Below are 16835 nucleotides of genomic sequence, written 5' to 3' on the forward strand. Positions count from 1 at the left end.
AGAGCATTCCAGACGCCTTTAGAAGGCCTTGAACAGAATAAACAAGAAGACAAAAAAAGAAAGATGCCAATTAGAAGAACACAGGTGCGCATTCCACGATAAAGGGAACTTGGCACAAAGAACCTCAATTCGGCAGTTTATCTTGACCAATTAGACTGAGACAAGTTTCGTATGTTTTAGTTAGTATAACCAATTGTGTCCTATGTTTATGCGTGTGTACAGAGTTAGTATAACCAATTATATCTTATGTTTATGCGCGTGTACAGTGTTGATATAACTAATCATATTTTATGCTTGTGCGCGTGTACAGTGACATTGCAGAATATGTGACTATAAGTATGTGTGTGTTTTAGCAATAAAGAAAGGGTCGTCTGTTGTCTGCTTTCAACTTTACAGGCATCCGTCTACTTCAATCTCCTCAAATGGTGACCCCGACGTGATTGCGAGCCGAGAAAACGCTGGAATTGCTGGAAGTGTGTCCGGAGGAGACTCTAGCCGAACGATCATCTAGCCAGCTGGACTGAGCGGACAACCTTCTTCCGGGAGATCAATCACCCTGCTCGTTTGGAAGTAAGGTGAGCGGCTAGAAGGATTAAAATGGGTGCCCAGATGTCTGCGGAAGAAGGGGCAATTGTATGAATGCTTTCGCATATCCTCTCCGTGAGAGGGATTAAGTATGATTCAAATACTTTACGTATGATGCTGAAGTGGCTTAAGGACCATGGTGCCCCCACTTCGAATGTAGAAGTCTTTGAAGTTAAAAATTGGGAAGAAATGGGAAAAGCAATTTGGGACTTTGTATCGCGTGGGGACGCAAAGGCTCAGAAAATCTCCGCTATGTGGAGATCGGTGCTGGAAATGTTGAAAGCCCTTCAGGCAGAAAAGGAGGTGGCTGCCGCTGCAAAAATTTCAATTGAAGATACCCCGGAAAAAAAGAGAAGTGTGTGTGGCAAGGTGGTAAATAATTCAGACAGTGATGAGGAATTAAACACTGAGGGAGATGTCACTAATGGAGGCAACGATCAACCTTTAAGTAACCTGCCTCTCGAGCAGGGACCTATCCCCTCTGCACCTCTCTGTGAGGCAGATACATCCCCAGGAGAAGCTATAAAAAAGCGATGGAAGGACATAAATGATAAAATGTTAACCAAAGGTCTAAATCCTGTGGCTTTTCCAGTTACAGTCAGGCAGAATGCCCCAAATGTGTGGCAACCTTTCAATTGGGATTTAATAAAAGAAGTACGGAAAACAGTAATGGCTAATGGACTGTCTGCTCCGTTTAGTCAGGCGTTATTGGAGAATATATTTTCTGGTCAAATTTTAACGGGCTTTGACTGTACACAATTGGCTACAATGATTTTAACCCCGACTCAGCGTCTATTATGGAAGGTGAAATGGGCAGAATTATGTGATTTAGCGGCACTAAGAAATTTGGACCGCCCAGAAGGAGATCCGCAGTATATGATCACTACTGCACAAATGATGGGGACTGGTGACTTTGCAGATGTTAATAGGCAAGCGAGGCTACTGGTGGAAGCATTACAAGAATCAGCTTCCTTAGCTCTGAAGGCAATGGTAACCTTGCCTGAAGCTGGAAAGCCAGAACAATCATTTACAAGTATAAGGCAGGGTAATACGGAACCTTATATGTCCTTTATTGATCGTCTGTGAGATGCTATTGAAAAGCAAATAGATAATGCTGATGCCAAAGAAGCACTGATAATAATGTGGGGCCGAGGTTATGCTTGTGTCATTACAGAAAATGGGCCAAAGTGGATTCCAACTAAATGGACGAAACCTTATGCTGAGATTGATATGGAACACACTGACTGTAGTAAGCAGCATGACAGTGACACTGGTGATTGATCCACACCGTTTAACACCGTGGGACAGTAAGAATGTTTGGGTGACACTGGCTAAAGCTATTAATCAAACCTCTTTTTGTGTGTCATTGGCATTACCTGAACAGTCTTTTATTCTTATGTATTTTATTAGGTATAATGTTGCTTTTGCCGTGTTTAATTAACTGTGTTCATAGGTTTTTGCAAAGGGCAATACAGCAGGTGTTAATTGTCAAAAAACAAAAAAGGGGGAATTGTGGACACATATTTAGCTAACGGTCGCAAGAGCATTCCAGACCCCTTTAGAAGGCCTTGAACAGAATAAACAAGAAGACAAAAAAAGAAAGATGCCAATTAGAAGAACACAGGTGCGCATAAAGGGAACTTGGCACAAAGAACCTCAATTCGGCAGTTTATCTTGACCAATTAGACTGAGACAAGTTTCGCATGTTTTAGTTAACATAACCAATTGTGTCCTATGTTTATGCGCGTGTACAGTGTTAGTATAACCAATTATATCTTATGTTTATGCGCGTGTACAGTGTTGATATAACTAATATTTTATGCTTGTGCGCATGTACAGTGACTTTGCAGAATATGTGACTATAAGTATGTGTGTGTTTTAGCAATAAAGGGTCGTCTGTTGTCTGCTTTCAACTTTACAGGCGTCCGTCTACTTCAGTCTCCTCAGATGATGGTGAGAATCGTACTGCACAGAATCACCTAAGAGAGGTCAAGAAGTGGACAATTGAGGAAGACTATGGAAGACCACCAGAGGGCTTCTGAAGAGCACCAGAGACCTTCACTGCGCCTGCGTGAAGAGACATTTACATATGCTAATGATTTATCAGAAAGTTAATGATTATGTATAACATTTTTGAGAAATTTAGTGAATATGTATAACCGGTGTGTATTTAACCTGCACAGTTAGACTAGACAGGTGCACATGATAGGTGGAGTGATCCCCCGTGTGCGCAGCGCTGCAATAAAGGAGTGCCTGCTTCTTAACTTCTCATTGCTGTTAAGGACTTTTATTCTGGATTTTGGCAACAATCATAGTGAATATTATGTACTATGGAGATTTCATAGCCTCTGTGGGCAACTGCTCCACCACTTGACTGTCCTCACGGTATAAGCGTTTTTCTTATTTGCAGTCTGAATCTCTCATATTCATTGTCACTCATCCTCCTGCCATGCACCACTGTGAACAGTTGGCTCTGTCCTCTTGGTGGTCTACTTATAGCTATAGGAAGGCTGCCCTGAGATCCTCCCCAAAGCCTATCCTTCTCCAGACTGAACAAGCCCAGTTCCCTCAGCATCTCCTCACAGGTGTTCCAGCCCCCTGAGCATCCTGGTGTCCCTCCGCTAAACCTGCTCCAATTTATCAACATCTTTCCTGTATTGGGGGGGGGGGAACTGCAGTATTCTAGATGTGGTCTGCTGAGTAGCAGGTAATCACTTCCCTCATCTACTGCCCATGCTCCTGTTCATACAGCCCAGGATGCTGTCAGCCACCTTTGCTGCCAGGGTACACTGCTAGCTCATGCTCAGCTTGCTCTCCATCAGGATACCCAGGTCCTTTCCAGAGAGCTGCTCTCCAGGCAGTCAGTGCCCAACCTGTCTCATTGCCAGGGGCTCTTCCTTTCCAAGTGCAGGACTTAGCATTTGTCCTGGTGTGACCAGTACCCTCTGCTCCTGGACCCCTGGTAACATGGTTAGCATAACCAACGCCATTTTATGAGGCAAGCAGCCATTCTCTGTGACCGAGTGGGTCACATATTCGTTCCCTTTGCCTCATTATCAGGCCCTGAAGGTCCCGTGAAACAAGTAGACAAACCAAACAGATTTCTTCTTCTCCTCCCTACTGGCCTCAAGATTCCTGGGCGCCAGGCCAATTACTCTGTGACAGTCTGACAAATTATAGTCAATGTCTCAAACATTCATTAAAGAACTTTGGTGGAGAAAGCGGCCTCTGTAAAAATGCTGGAGTTTTGTGAACAGGACAACGTGGCCGGAGGAGAGGGCCCCACAGAGGGTGGGACCGCACTTCTCCAAAGCCACAATTACTTATCTTAAGTGACCAGGAGAAGGAGCACAGCATATGTGCCTGGAGGAGGAGGCCCCACGGAAGATGGGACTGTGCTTCTATCTTAAGCGGTCATGCCAGCAGGGAAAAAGAGGCAACTCCACAATGAACCTCCCCCCAAAGCTCACCGACCGCTTCCAGAGAACCCCGGGAACGGGAACTGCGCATGTCGAGACCATCGACTAACACACTATAAAAGAAGGGAGAACGAGTTCTCAGGGCGCGCCCTCCGGAACTGGATCTCTACGCTGGCTGGACCAACGCTGGACCCAGGACTGGTGAAACCCTTCTCTTCTCTCTTTCTTTCTTTCTTTCTCTCATTCTCTCTCTCCCTCTTTTCCTTCTCTCTTTTCCACAGTCCCTACACCTCATCCTTTTAAACATAAACCATTGACCAAGTCTGAGACTAGGAGTGGATCTAGCCGCCCCTGAGCTCCTCTTTGAGAAGGAGTCCAGAAAGCAAGGGGGTCTGCTCTGAACCTCGTGACTCAACGGGAGGGCTCTCCTTCTGATACATTCCATGTTCCTTTTTCCATTTCATTTTTCTATACTTCCCTCCTCTTCTCAAACAGCGGCTTAACGACATGTTGCAAGGTTCATATTGATAAGTTCACGTGTACTTGGGCAAGGTTAGCTAGGTTGAATAAATGTTGATTGTTGTTTGAACTCCCCTGGTGTTGTTTCACCTTAATTCTGGCAAAGGAAATCCACGAACCTGAGTCGCTCCAACTTTGGGACACGACATACTCCCTTCCTTACTGGCCTTGAAGGTCCCAGGCACCCAGCCAAACAGGTGTTGTTGATGACCCTGTCACAGAACAGGGAAGCGTAACAGCACACAGAGCACTGTCTATAAAATCAAGCAGTTACAAGTCCTAAGTGGGGAACTTGGACCAGAGCTGCTGCTGGACAGTGAGACCCGTGACCCCCCAGTGGCCAGGGATGCCTCCACTGTCATCTGCTTCCTCCAAGGACTGAGTAACTTGTATTCTTTTATATGATTTTTGAGTCTAGATTATGATTGTTATATTGATACAGCAAACCATGCGTTAAGATTTGACCCAATCTGCAGAAGGTCCAGGTGATTAGAAATCATAAGTTAAGTTGTATTATAAATTCTGTATTATGCTAATTATAGATTGTACTATATTGATTCTGCTTGTAGAAATCCTGTGCCATTCTAATAATAAATTCTGTGCTATACTAATCATAATATCCTGTTAAGAAAATAAAGCTTTAATTGTAATTGCGATTTAGTGCCATCATCATTCTGCCAAGGATCCCTAAAAGAACCTGTCTATCCCCTTAGTGTCAGGTGACACCTTGTTGAATTTCATAAGGTTCCTTTCAGCCCGTTTTTCCAGCCTGTCTAGGTCTCTCTGAATGGCAGCCCTGCCACTGAGTCTACCAACCAGTCCTCCAATTTGTTGTCATCTGCAGACTTGATGAGAGCATGGAGAAATGGGCCATATGAGAAATGGACAGTCTTATAATATCGCAGTTAAACAGAAACAAGCAATCCTGACAACACATACAGATTAGCTAGAATTTGATTCCCTTCAATACACTGATGAACCAATAGAGGTGACTGAGCAGCCATAATTTCTGAGAGGCATATCACTCTCCTACACAGTCTAGCTCTGGATGCAGTCTTCAGGATTGGGAAAAGGCTATGAAATATCTTTTCCAATGGGACTGTGGCTCTGAAGTCCTTAAAGAACAGCCTCTGCAAAGCAGCTCAAAAGATGAACAAGGCTATTGCTACACAATGCTTTGTATTAATGCCATTGGGAAAACAGCAGGGATAGAAAGTGGCAGCGCTAACAGGGCTAAAGCTAAAGGCATCTCAAAGACTGACCTTTGTAACTTAAAGTTCCCCTTCCCTTTTATTGTTTTTTTCTTTCAGATTCATTTCTGCTTGTTGAGGTGCAGAAGTGAAGGCTTGGTGAATATCTCAGATTTATGCAAAAGCTTTTAAAATAACACTTTTAGGCACAGTGTACTAATTGTCTCAGTCTGGTTTTCGAATTCCTGCACTTGGCTACACCAAAGTCACTGTCAAATTAAGTATTGTATTCTCAATTTAAATGATCTTTATCACTTCTTTTAATCCACATTTCTGGTCTCAAATTACTTTTGGAGACTTACCCTTTGTGAACTTTCAGTGATTGTACAGTGTGTGTAGAATACAACTCCAATTTAATGGCATACAAAGGCTACACTCATGATGTTATTAAACTATAAATATTAGATAACAGGATCCAGTCAAGCATATTTGCTATTTAACTATGCTATCTAAACTATGCTATTTATTTATTTTTACATCTAAGGAAACTGTTATTTGAGATGTTATTTTTATTGTGCAATTATATTTTTTAAAAGTTACCAATACTCAAAACAATAACTAATGTAACATCTTTGTTTATCTTGTATAAAACAAATGACATTTTAGAGGAATATTTTAAATTAGCTTGTTAAATTTCACATATATTAAAAATCTGAAAGGTAAAAGAAGGTTGGCTTTCATTCTTGAATAGCATTTCTGTTTTATCATTAACCTATTGACCAAATAGAGCATACCATATACAGAGCAATGGCTTATGTAATGTTTATGGAACAAATGGGAATTCTGTTACTGATTTTAACTGGAAAAAAAACCAGTGTGGTATAAGGATAAACTACTCTGGAGCAATTTTCATCAGCTGAAAGCACAGAAGTGCTACAGTGCTGAAGTCTTTTGTATAAAAACTCAGAAGCTATGGAAGTTTTGAGGTTTTTTTACTTAGAAGATAATTAAAAATTCCTTGTGGAAATTCTCATATGAAAGAAGCCTCACGTATTGATTAGAAAATTTGTTTGGCTCAGTTAATCAGTTCAGGAAAAAAGTAAGGAAAAAGAAGAGATGGTTGATTTTATCCAGCAGTGCTGCAATGTTCAGAAATGTCATGGTCTAAGCCCAGCCAGTAACAAAGCACCACACAGCCACTCACTCACTCCTCCCGCCCCCCTCCGGTGGGATGGGGAGGAGAATCAGGAAGGAGAAAAGAAAAAAAACCCGGAACCTCGAGTGTTGAGATAAGGACAGTTTACTGGGACAACATAAGGAGAGAAGTTACAACAACAACAATAGTACTAATAAAAGAATATACAAAAAGAGTGATGCACAGTGCAACTGCTCACCACCCAGAACCCGACGCTCCACCACTTCCCCCACAGAGAGAGAGCTCCCCCCGGCCCGCTCCCCATTTATATACTGAGCATGATGTCACATGGTATGGAATAGCTCCTTGGCTAGTTCAGGTCAGCTGTCCTGGCTGTGCCCCCTCCCAGGTTCCTGTGAAAATTAACTCTATCCCAGCTGAACCCAGGACAAGAAAGTCTAAATTAGTTCAAACTGATAAATCTTTAATATAATCTAAGCTTCTCAACAGCCATATTTCTCTCCTTGCAGCCCAGTCTAATTCTGAGGTCTGATTTTATCAGGTCTAGCATCGCTAATGAGTGGTTTACATGTTCAAAGTTTACCATTTTTGTGTCCAGAGTATTAAAACAATATTTTGGAAGAGATTTTGTCATATGGAAAGCTTGAATCATATGAAGTTTGAAAATAACTGCCAGATTCTCAGTGACCACTGCACTTCCTGGATATGAACTAGACAAAAGAGCACATGCATTTCTAACAGAGCCACAGAATTTCTTCTTTGATAATGCAGTGCTGTCTTATAAAGAGGCAGTTATTCTCATATTCAAAACCTGTCGCGGTCGAGACGGACAAACGACAAGTACGCATTCTTATAGTACAAGCAAAGAAGGTTTTTTTATTACTACAAGCCAGCAAATTTATACCCATTATACTTGTTACCTTGTACATATGTCTGTCCCTTATTGGTCAAAAAGTTGTCAGAAGTTGTTTTTCTCACCCCTCATTGGGTGACTTTTTCAGGTTCCTTATCACAACTGCAAACGGTCAACACATTCCTTAAACTTAGTTTCCCAGGCATGCTTCTCATTCTTTCTTGTTCTCTCACGGGAACACTGTAATCTTGTCAAGGTCAATATCCTCCCCAGGCCCCTCGGTCCAGCTGAGGTCCTCCACAAAAACCTGCATGTTTTTATCACTTTCTAAGCATTGTAATCATATCCCCTTTCAGTCCAGTCACTCCACTCATGTCACCCACTCTGTTCTTCACATTCTTTATATTTTGCCTTCTGCAACTCTAATGTCTTATTAGGCTGTTACCTTCCTAATTAAACAAAAATTAATCTAAGTAGCCTCTTTTCCCCTACTGCTCTCAGTGATATTAGGGTTTACATTTGCGAGGGCATCTATTACAGTGTCAGAAGTCTTTTGCTGCCAGTATGCTCAGCCTTCTGTAAGAGACTGAATTGTTATCTCGAACCGTTTGCCTCAAAGATTGTTAGGTGTGAGGGACTGGACTATCATCTCAAGGAACTGTGAACTGCTTATCTTGAGCCCTTTGTCTCTAAGATGGCCTGTTTAAGCAGGACGCTCCTCTGTCCATAAGGACGATTACCAGGCCATTGAGGCATCCAGGGGAGGAAACAGGGCTGGAGCTGATAAGATACTGGTTTCTGGTGTCGATCACGCGAAGGTCGTGTGATAGACGAAACCTGCAGCGCGTGACATCATCGAAATATGCCCTATAAAAACCCATAGAGACAAGCCATGGGGCTTTTTCACCACCGAAGAATTGAAGATTGAGGACCAACGGGACGCCGCTGGATCCGTGGCGGTGACCATCCTTGCAACTCCCACCACCAACTGCTTGCCTGAGGACCAACGGGATGCCGCTGGATCCGTGGTGGTGACTATCCTTGCAACTCTATCCTGACTGCTTGCTTAATTTCTGCCTTTTCTTCCATTCTATCCTATCGCTACTATTTTCCACTTTTGATACTTTTGATAATACAAGCTCTTTTGAGTATATGGCATTTGACCTCATTTGTGTCTTAATCTCACTCTTGGGATCATATTGAAACCTTCCCCGACATTGGATCGGGACACCTTCTATGCCTGTAAAGTCCCTGGGAGCCCCCTGAGGCAGGGAACATAAGCAAAGTTAAGAATACCAAATATGGAACTTTAGATGGTGCCAAACACAATTTAGATGCAAGCCCAAAAAAGCAATCCAGGAAGAAAATATTATACACTTGTGTTTTGAACCAACACAAACCCTGCAGCAGCTTTTACTCAAAAAGTCAGAGGAAAGAGACACGGCAGCGACACTTGTATTTAAGAAGGCAAAGACAAAGTTTCAGACAGCTATGTGATTCAGGTTTCCTGTTAACTAGCTGTCCTGGTTTCGGCTGGGATAGAGTTAATTTCCTTTCTAGTAGGTGGTATAGTGTAATGTCTTGGATTCAGTATGAGAAGAATGTTGATTACACACTGATGTTTTCAGTTGTTTCTAAGTAATGTTTAGTCTCAAGTCAAGGATTTCTCAGCTTCTCATGCCCAGCCAGCAAGAAGGCTGGAGGGGCACAAGAAGTTGGGAGGGGACACAGCTAGGGCAGCTGACCCAAAGTGGCCAACAGGGTATTCCATACCATGTGACATCATGCCTAGTATATAAACTGGGGGGAGTTGGCCTGGGGGTGATTGCTGCTCGGGAACTAACTGGGCATCGGTCAGCGAGTGGTGAGCAATTGCATTGTGCATCACTTGTTTTGTATATTCCAATCCTTTTATTATTATTAATATCGTCATTTTATTAGTGTTACCATTATCATTATTATTTTCTTCTTTTCTGTTCTATTAAACTGTTCTTATCTCAACCCACAAGTTTTACCTTTTTCCTTCTGATTCACTCCCCCATCCCACTGGGTGGTGGGGAAGTGAGTGAGTGGCTGCGTGGTGCTTAGTTGCTGGCTGGGGAGAGGTCTTTATTGACCACACTCAAAACTGGTAACTTTTTTTCCAGAGTCATTTTCTTTATTCCACTATGCAGACACAAATTTTTCCAAACAGGAAACTACATACAATTATCCTAGTAATGTGCACAAAATTAAAGATTTAAGAATAAATAAAAAGGTACACACACTGTGGACACATATTTAGCTAACGTCGGTCGCAAGAGCATTGCAGACGCCTTTAGAAGACCTTGAACAGAATAAACAAGAAGACAAAAAAAGAAAGATGATAATAAAGCCAATTAGAAGAACACAGGTGTGCATTCCATGATAAAGGGAACTTGGCACAAAAAACCTCAATTCGGCAGTTTATCTCGACCAATTAGACTGAGACAAGCTTCGCATGTTTAAGTTGATATAACCAATTATATCTTATGTTTATGCGCGTGTACAGAGTTGATATAACCAATCATATTTTATGCTTGTGCGCGTGTACAGTGACTTTGCAGAATATGTGACTATAAATATGTGTGTGTTTTAGCAATAAAGGGTCGTCTGTCGTCTGCTTTCAACTTTACAGGCGTCCGTCTACTTCAATCTCCTCAACACACAAATTGTCTTTTTACAATTTCCAGTTCATTTTTAGATTCAAAGCATTGTGTACGAGTCACACAAGGAGAATTTAACTCAGCTCTACTTTTATAATCATCCATCTCTGATTTCCTATGGCATGGATTAGCTAGAAACTTTTTTTCAAATACTGTACTCAAGACTGAGTGAAGTTTAGGGAAAAGTTAAAAAACTTACCTTCAGTAACTCTGAAGGCTTTCTTGCAGCTTGGTAGAGGCCATTTTGAAGAATTTGATTTTTGAAAACTTTCTTTTAACTTCAAATATTCCATAGGGAAAAAATATTTGGTAGAGTTGTTTAATTCTACAATAATCAATGGAAAAGAATGTATACATCAATGATGTAAATACAGCAATAATTTGCATACATCTATACTACAAAATAAAAATGCCTTATCTGCTATGTAATCCTTTTTCTGATTATAACATCTCTTAAAGGGTTTTAAAATCACATAAAACCAAACATTTCCAGATATAGCAAGAACAAGTCTTAAACACACTGTTTTGATTCTATTCCTCTGAACTAAAGCATTTAGGAAAGATGATGTCAAATTCTAGCAAAATGAATTACATAATAAATCAGGCTATTTAACTTACAAACCTATGATGACGTCTATGAATGAAAATGACATCTATCAAACTGACTGTGGTATTAATTGTCAGTTCATGTTGTTTTTTGTTTTAACATCATCATTCAGTAACAGCCAGTAATGCAAGGAAAGGGGAAAAGTCTGAAAAAATTTTTGGAGATTTTTTTTAATGCTGTGGATTAACAAGAATTAAGAACACATTTGTAGAATGATTAATGATACATTGCAAGAGTTGACATAACTTATTAATCTCAAGAAATCATTAGCTCTTCAGGATATAATTGGGGGAATATCTACATGGACTGCAACTCAAAACTGTCAAAATTAACCTAACCATAGCAATACAACAATTGGAAACAGCTTAAAAATAACCGTATTTTCCTACCACAGAAAAGAAGTGATCTGCTGATAACAGAGTTGCCAAGCTAGTAGTTAACAGGGAAAACTTCACCCCCCCCCCCAATTTTGGCCCTTCAAACCATCATGGCTCCAGATAAATATTAATAATAGCAGCTGCTACCACAATTCCTTCTATACCTTAAAAGAAAGAAAAGGCCCTTCACAGATCTTTGAAAAGGCTTATGTATTATTACTTTGCCTGGTTCATTGCAATTTTACATACTTTTTCAATAATCAATATTTTATGAAAGGGACAAATCTTTTTCTCTGGCAAATTTGAGAAAGCTAAGCTTTTTGTGAGCAGGCTCTAGAAAGGAGAAAAAAATCCAAATGCCCTTTGGTTGCAGTAGCTCTTTCTATTTAAGAGGAAGGTGATAGCAGATCTGAAGTAAAAAATATGCTGGTTTTATTCTAAAAATTATCCTGTATTTCACCATGTCAGAACACAGGTGGAATGAGGCTATACAACATATGCAGAGTACAAAAATCCCCAAATCCTTCTATCTCATTATGTGAGAACAGTGCTACTGCACCTATAAACCTCTGTCAGTGAAGGTAAAGAGGCCATTTTTTTCTCCTAAATGTAAAAGGAACAAGCTGTGTATTTTTCACTAGCGGTTTTTAATTTTTATATAAGAGCTTTATATGCTACTGAACATATTTGGATTAAGTACTATTCAGATTCAGAGAAATAGCCTCTGATGAGACTCTGCTTGCAGCTCACAGGATCAACTGAAGAGAATATTTTAGTTTCTTTCTAGAGGCCATAAAAATTGACTCAGTTCTTTCAACGTTATCGTCCAAATTTAAACACTGAAACCTCTGGTGAGGCATCAAATTCCTGTTTTTCAGAAAAGGCGGTGGTGACAACTCTTACTGGCTTATAGAAGGTTGCTTGGTTAGGCTTTTAATGAAAGAACCTTTCAGGCTGGCCAGACCACCTATCTTTCTGTATGTGACCCTTTCCCTGCTACATGCCTGGACCTCTTGTGCACAAACAGTACACTGAATCTGTGTTCCTCTGAAGTGGTGGATTTATTGTACGTGAGTGTCAGATCTGGCCCTTCTTGGAAACACTTAACATAAATGAAACTTTATATGAATGGAAGTGTGCAAGCCAATCACTGGCTCATTCTTTCACCTGATATGAGAGGCATTTAAAAGACAGAATTACTTGAAGTGGGTTGCTCTTCAAAACCTGAGCACTCTATCATCTGACCAGCTATGAGTTTATGCTGATGGGGGAAGGGCTTTTAAGAAAGCCTTTAAGAAAGATGGGAATGTATGGCAGACACCACCAGAGAAACCTGTCTGGACTGGAACTCGCTTTCAAGGGAACCAGTGGAAAAGGCTCACTTGAAGGGGGCAACAGGCCAGAGGAAGTATACTTGTGTGTCACATCCAGCTTCCTAGCTCTGGGTTAAACACTCTTTTTCTTCATAATTGGTGGATAATTGAGCTGTTAGACTTCACCTTTTTTTGATGTGTTACATGCAGCCTTCTGTTGCAGTTATGTTCAGTTTGCAAAACTGTACAAGCTAAAAAGTAAAATTCTGAATATGTGGACACATATTTAGCTAACGGTCGCAAGAGCATTCCAGATGCCTTTAGAAGACCTTGAACAGAATAAACAAGAAGACAAAAAAAGAAAGATGCCAATTAGAAGAACACAGGTGCGCATTCCACGATAAAGGGAACTTGGCACAAAGAACCTCAATTCGGCAGTTTATCTCGACCAATTAGACTGAGACAAGTTTGGAGAACGAACGGCAGGATAAGAGGAGGACGGGAGGATCCTGACCGAAAGACTGGCTGCCCCGGCTGGTGTGCCCATAGAGGCAGATAAGACAGCGCTGTCGTTTTTTCACCCATTGAGGTGAGGACTCGCCCGTAAAGGAGGTGAGCGGTCGGGGGAGGAGATGGGGCATACGCTTTCCAAAGAAGAAGAAGCGGTAGTTAAGCTCCTCCAACATATACTCTCAAAGAGAGGCATAAAATATGATGAAGCTTGTTTAAAGCGGCTTTTACAATGGAGCAAGGACAGAAACCTTTTAATTAGCGTGGGTACAGCTTTTGAGCTTAGTACCTGGGAAGCTATCAGAACCTCCATATGGGATGAAATTAGTGACGGGTCTAAAGAAGTTAAAGGTCTTGCAACTTTATGGAAAGTAATTAAGACAACTCTGCAAGAAATGAAAGCAGATCGTAAAGCGGCTGCGTCTGCTTTTGCTGCTCTCTCTCCAACCACAAGCAAAGGGGAAACGCGGGGAGAAAAACATAATGCAGCAAGAGAGACTTTTGGCTTCCCTGGAGCTTGTCCGCCTGCTCCTGTGCCCTTGACTTCTGCTCCACTCCCTGGGATTGCCGATATTAATCAGCCATCTGACAGTTCCCAAGCCTCCCTAACCGTACGCTTAAAGGAAACCCTACAGAATCAGGAAGCGAGTAAAAATCTGCCTATGAGAAAACAGCCCCCAGATATCGCCGCTCAACATGAACAAATTATACCTAGCATATACCCTCCGTTGCCTCCGTCTACGCCTGGATCACCTCAAGAGCATGAAGAGGGGCCGGAGCTCACTTCGCAGCAGTTGCAGTCAGTAATAGAAAAGCTGGCACAGCTGGAGGCTGCTGTGAAGCGAGAAAAACTGCCAGCCGTATCCTTTGATGCACCCTTCCCCCCCCCCCCCCGCCCTCTTCCTCCTCCCCCTCCTTCAAACCCTTTTTTACCTCTGCCCCCTCCTTGTCCTACACCTATACCTCTGCCTTCTCCACCTCCCAGGGAACCGATCCCCACCTTTCCAGAAACAACAGACCCCCGGAATAAATGGCAGGGAATTATTCGCGCTGCCTTAATTGAGGGAGAAATCATAGCAGCTCCCACAGCGTTTCCGGTTATTGCTGGGGCTGGGGGTGGACCTAATCAATGGGTTCCATTTGATTGGAAAATCATAAAAGAAGCAAAAGTTGCAATTGCTCAGTATGGTTTAAAATCTCCTTTTACGCAGGCAGTTTTGTCCCATATATTTTCTGGGTCAACCTTAACTCCACATGACTCGCGAATGCTTGCTAAAACCTTGTTGTTGCCGTCACAACAGTTATAGTTTTTTTCATAGGCGGCAGGAACTCTGCGATGATGCAGAGGCAGGAAATAGGGGACGTCAACAAAATAATCCCTTATTTCAATGTACTGCTCAAATGTTGATGGGTTCTGGACCATTTTCAAACGCCGCTTGGCAAGCTCAATTTGATACTCAAGCTTTAATGCAATCACAGGAATTGGCATTTAAAGCTCTCCAAAGCATATCCGAGCAAGGAAAGGTTTCTCCTTCCTATGTTACTATTCGGCAGGGAGAATCTGAACCATTTGCTCAGTTTATAGACAGACTGCATACCGCATTGGAATCTCACGCAGATCTTGATAGTAACATGAAGGTTAAGTTGCTTGATCGGTTGGCATTTGAAAATGCAAATGCGAAAACAAAGCGAGTATTGTGCACGTTACCTCGAGGTGTTACTGTTAGTGAGATGTTAGAAGCTTGCGACCGTATGGGTGAACAAGGGAAAGCTGCTCTTTTTGCTTCTGCATTTGCCGCAGCAGTGCGACCTCTGCTAAAAACAAAAAGCCAGGAGAAAAGGAAAAACGCTGAACCTAAAAGGACTCCTTCTCGCTGCATTTGGCCTGTTATGGGTGACACACATAAGTGAAGAATGGATGATCCAACAACCAAAACAGAATGTATGGGTAACTTTGACGAACATTACGCATCAAGAAACTATATATCTTTCTGTCGCTACCCCTGAAAACCCTTTTTCTGCCTCTTTGGTGGGGTTACCTCTAGACACCTGGCCAGATCCAATGCCTGAATTTTCCCTTTGTACTAACCCGCAATCCTGTGTCGATAATTGGGACGGTGTGTATGCACACCTGCCTCAAGTAATGCAAGAACTTCGAGAGTTAGAGTTGTTAGGATCAGTCATCGTGAATGCCTGTGTGATGTTTAATTACACCTATAACACCACTCGAAAGGGTCAGAATGTAAATGCTATTTTGCCTGTATATAGAAATGCTACAGCTTGGTGTAACTATATCTATTCCAGAATATCACGCTTTTTTTTTTTCTATTCCAGCTGCTTTACCTGCAGGGATGTTTTTAATTTGTGGGGATAGAGCGTGGGGGGGGAATTCCATCGAAACTTAACGGGAGGCCATGTAGCCTCGGACGACTTAAGTTACTGACACCCAATATCAATATGATTCACAGTAAAAGGCTCACGATAACTGACACAGGGTTAAGTGGATGGCTAGCAAGTTTGGGAATTACGGGATGGTTGAAAGATTTGCTTATGCATGGCTTAGTTATTTTAATTGTAATATGAGCAGTTGTAATGATTGTACCACGTATCATAAAAATAGTTGAACATATGATTGCAAAAGCATTTCATGTAACTTGGCTCGCACAAAAACAAAAAGGGGGAATTGTGGGAGATTTCATGGAAAATGGGGGACATTTCTTTGAGCCTGATTATTTAGAGTTAGCATAAGTAGGCCACAGTTAGCATGAGTGGGCCAGAGTACGTGACAGCTGCAGCATGAACGGACTTTGAACCACCAGAAAAACAACGGACATGAGGAACTTGGACAGTGGAGCAATTAATAAACAAGATAACAGAATTGCAGAGGCAAGAAGGAGCTGCAAGAGCTTTAATGCAATTAAGAAAGCTGTCATTTCGGCTTAGAGCATTTAGCTGCGGGATGGGGACTTAGGAGTTGGTTTGTATCTTTGTTAAAAATCGGGGTTTCTTTTATTCTTATGTATTTTATTAGGTATAATGTTGCTTTTACTGTGTTTAATTAATTGTGTTCATAGATCTTTGCAAAGGGCAATACAGCAGGTGTTAATTGATGAAAAACAAAAAAGGGAGTAGGGAATCTCTCTCCACAAGAAAAGTTAGCTAAAGCCACTTATGTTTTAAATTTTCTAAATCATTGGTCTGATGCAGGCGGTCCACCGATATTTAGACACTTTTTATCCACATATCAGGAGCGGCCAGAAATTAGGGATACAGGCCCACGATGGACTCCCGCTCGATTTGTACGACCATCATCATCTGGAACATCCTAGATGGTGTGGCAATATGAATACCACCTCAGCCAAAAACTAATGTGTAGGTCACCTTGGCCAACATAACAGGTCAAGATTCTCTGTGCATTGCAACCACATCACAAAGCCCATGAACCAATAGACAGGGTGGCTATGACTCGTGCAGCGCGCCTGGCCAGCAAGTGCATGCGTCATAGGCTCCCCATGTTGCAACCGAGGCGGATTTTGGCACTCGCTGGCCACGTGTGCTGAAATCCGTTCCTCTGCAAATGTATAAATACCGGGATTTTCCAAAGAGCATCAGGCTGGTGTAC

General features: G+C 41.9%; 2 protein-coding genes across 2 annotated transcripts in view; both read left to right on the forward strand.

The window, feature by feature from the left end:
* Positions 1-16835, forward strand: part of LOC128136180 (uncharacterized) — a 115998-nt gene that overhangs the window by 31613 nt on the left and 67550 nt on the right. The gene's annotated exons all lie outside the window — the stretch shown is intronic.
* LOC128136177 (endogenous retrovirus group K member 9 Gag polyprotein-like) lies at positions 589-16314 on the forward strand. Its single transcript, XM_052775357.1, has 2 exons — positions 589-1995; positions 16245-16314. Exon 1 carries the CDS (start codon positions 640-642, stop codon positions 1669-1671), a length of 1032 nt encoding a protein of 343 aa, XP_052631317.1. The 5' UTR covers positions 589-639; the 3' UTR covers positions 1672-1995; positions 16245-16314.

This window comes from Harpia harpyja, chromosome W (genome assembly GCF_026419915.1).
Source record: "Harpia harpyja isolate bHarHar1 chromosome W, bHarHar1 primary haplotype, whole genome shotgun sequence".
In the NCBI taxonomy this organism is placed as follows: domain Eukaryota; kingdom Metazoa; phylum Chordata; class Aves; order Accipitriformes; family Accipitridae; genus Harpia; species Harpia harpyja.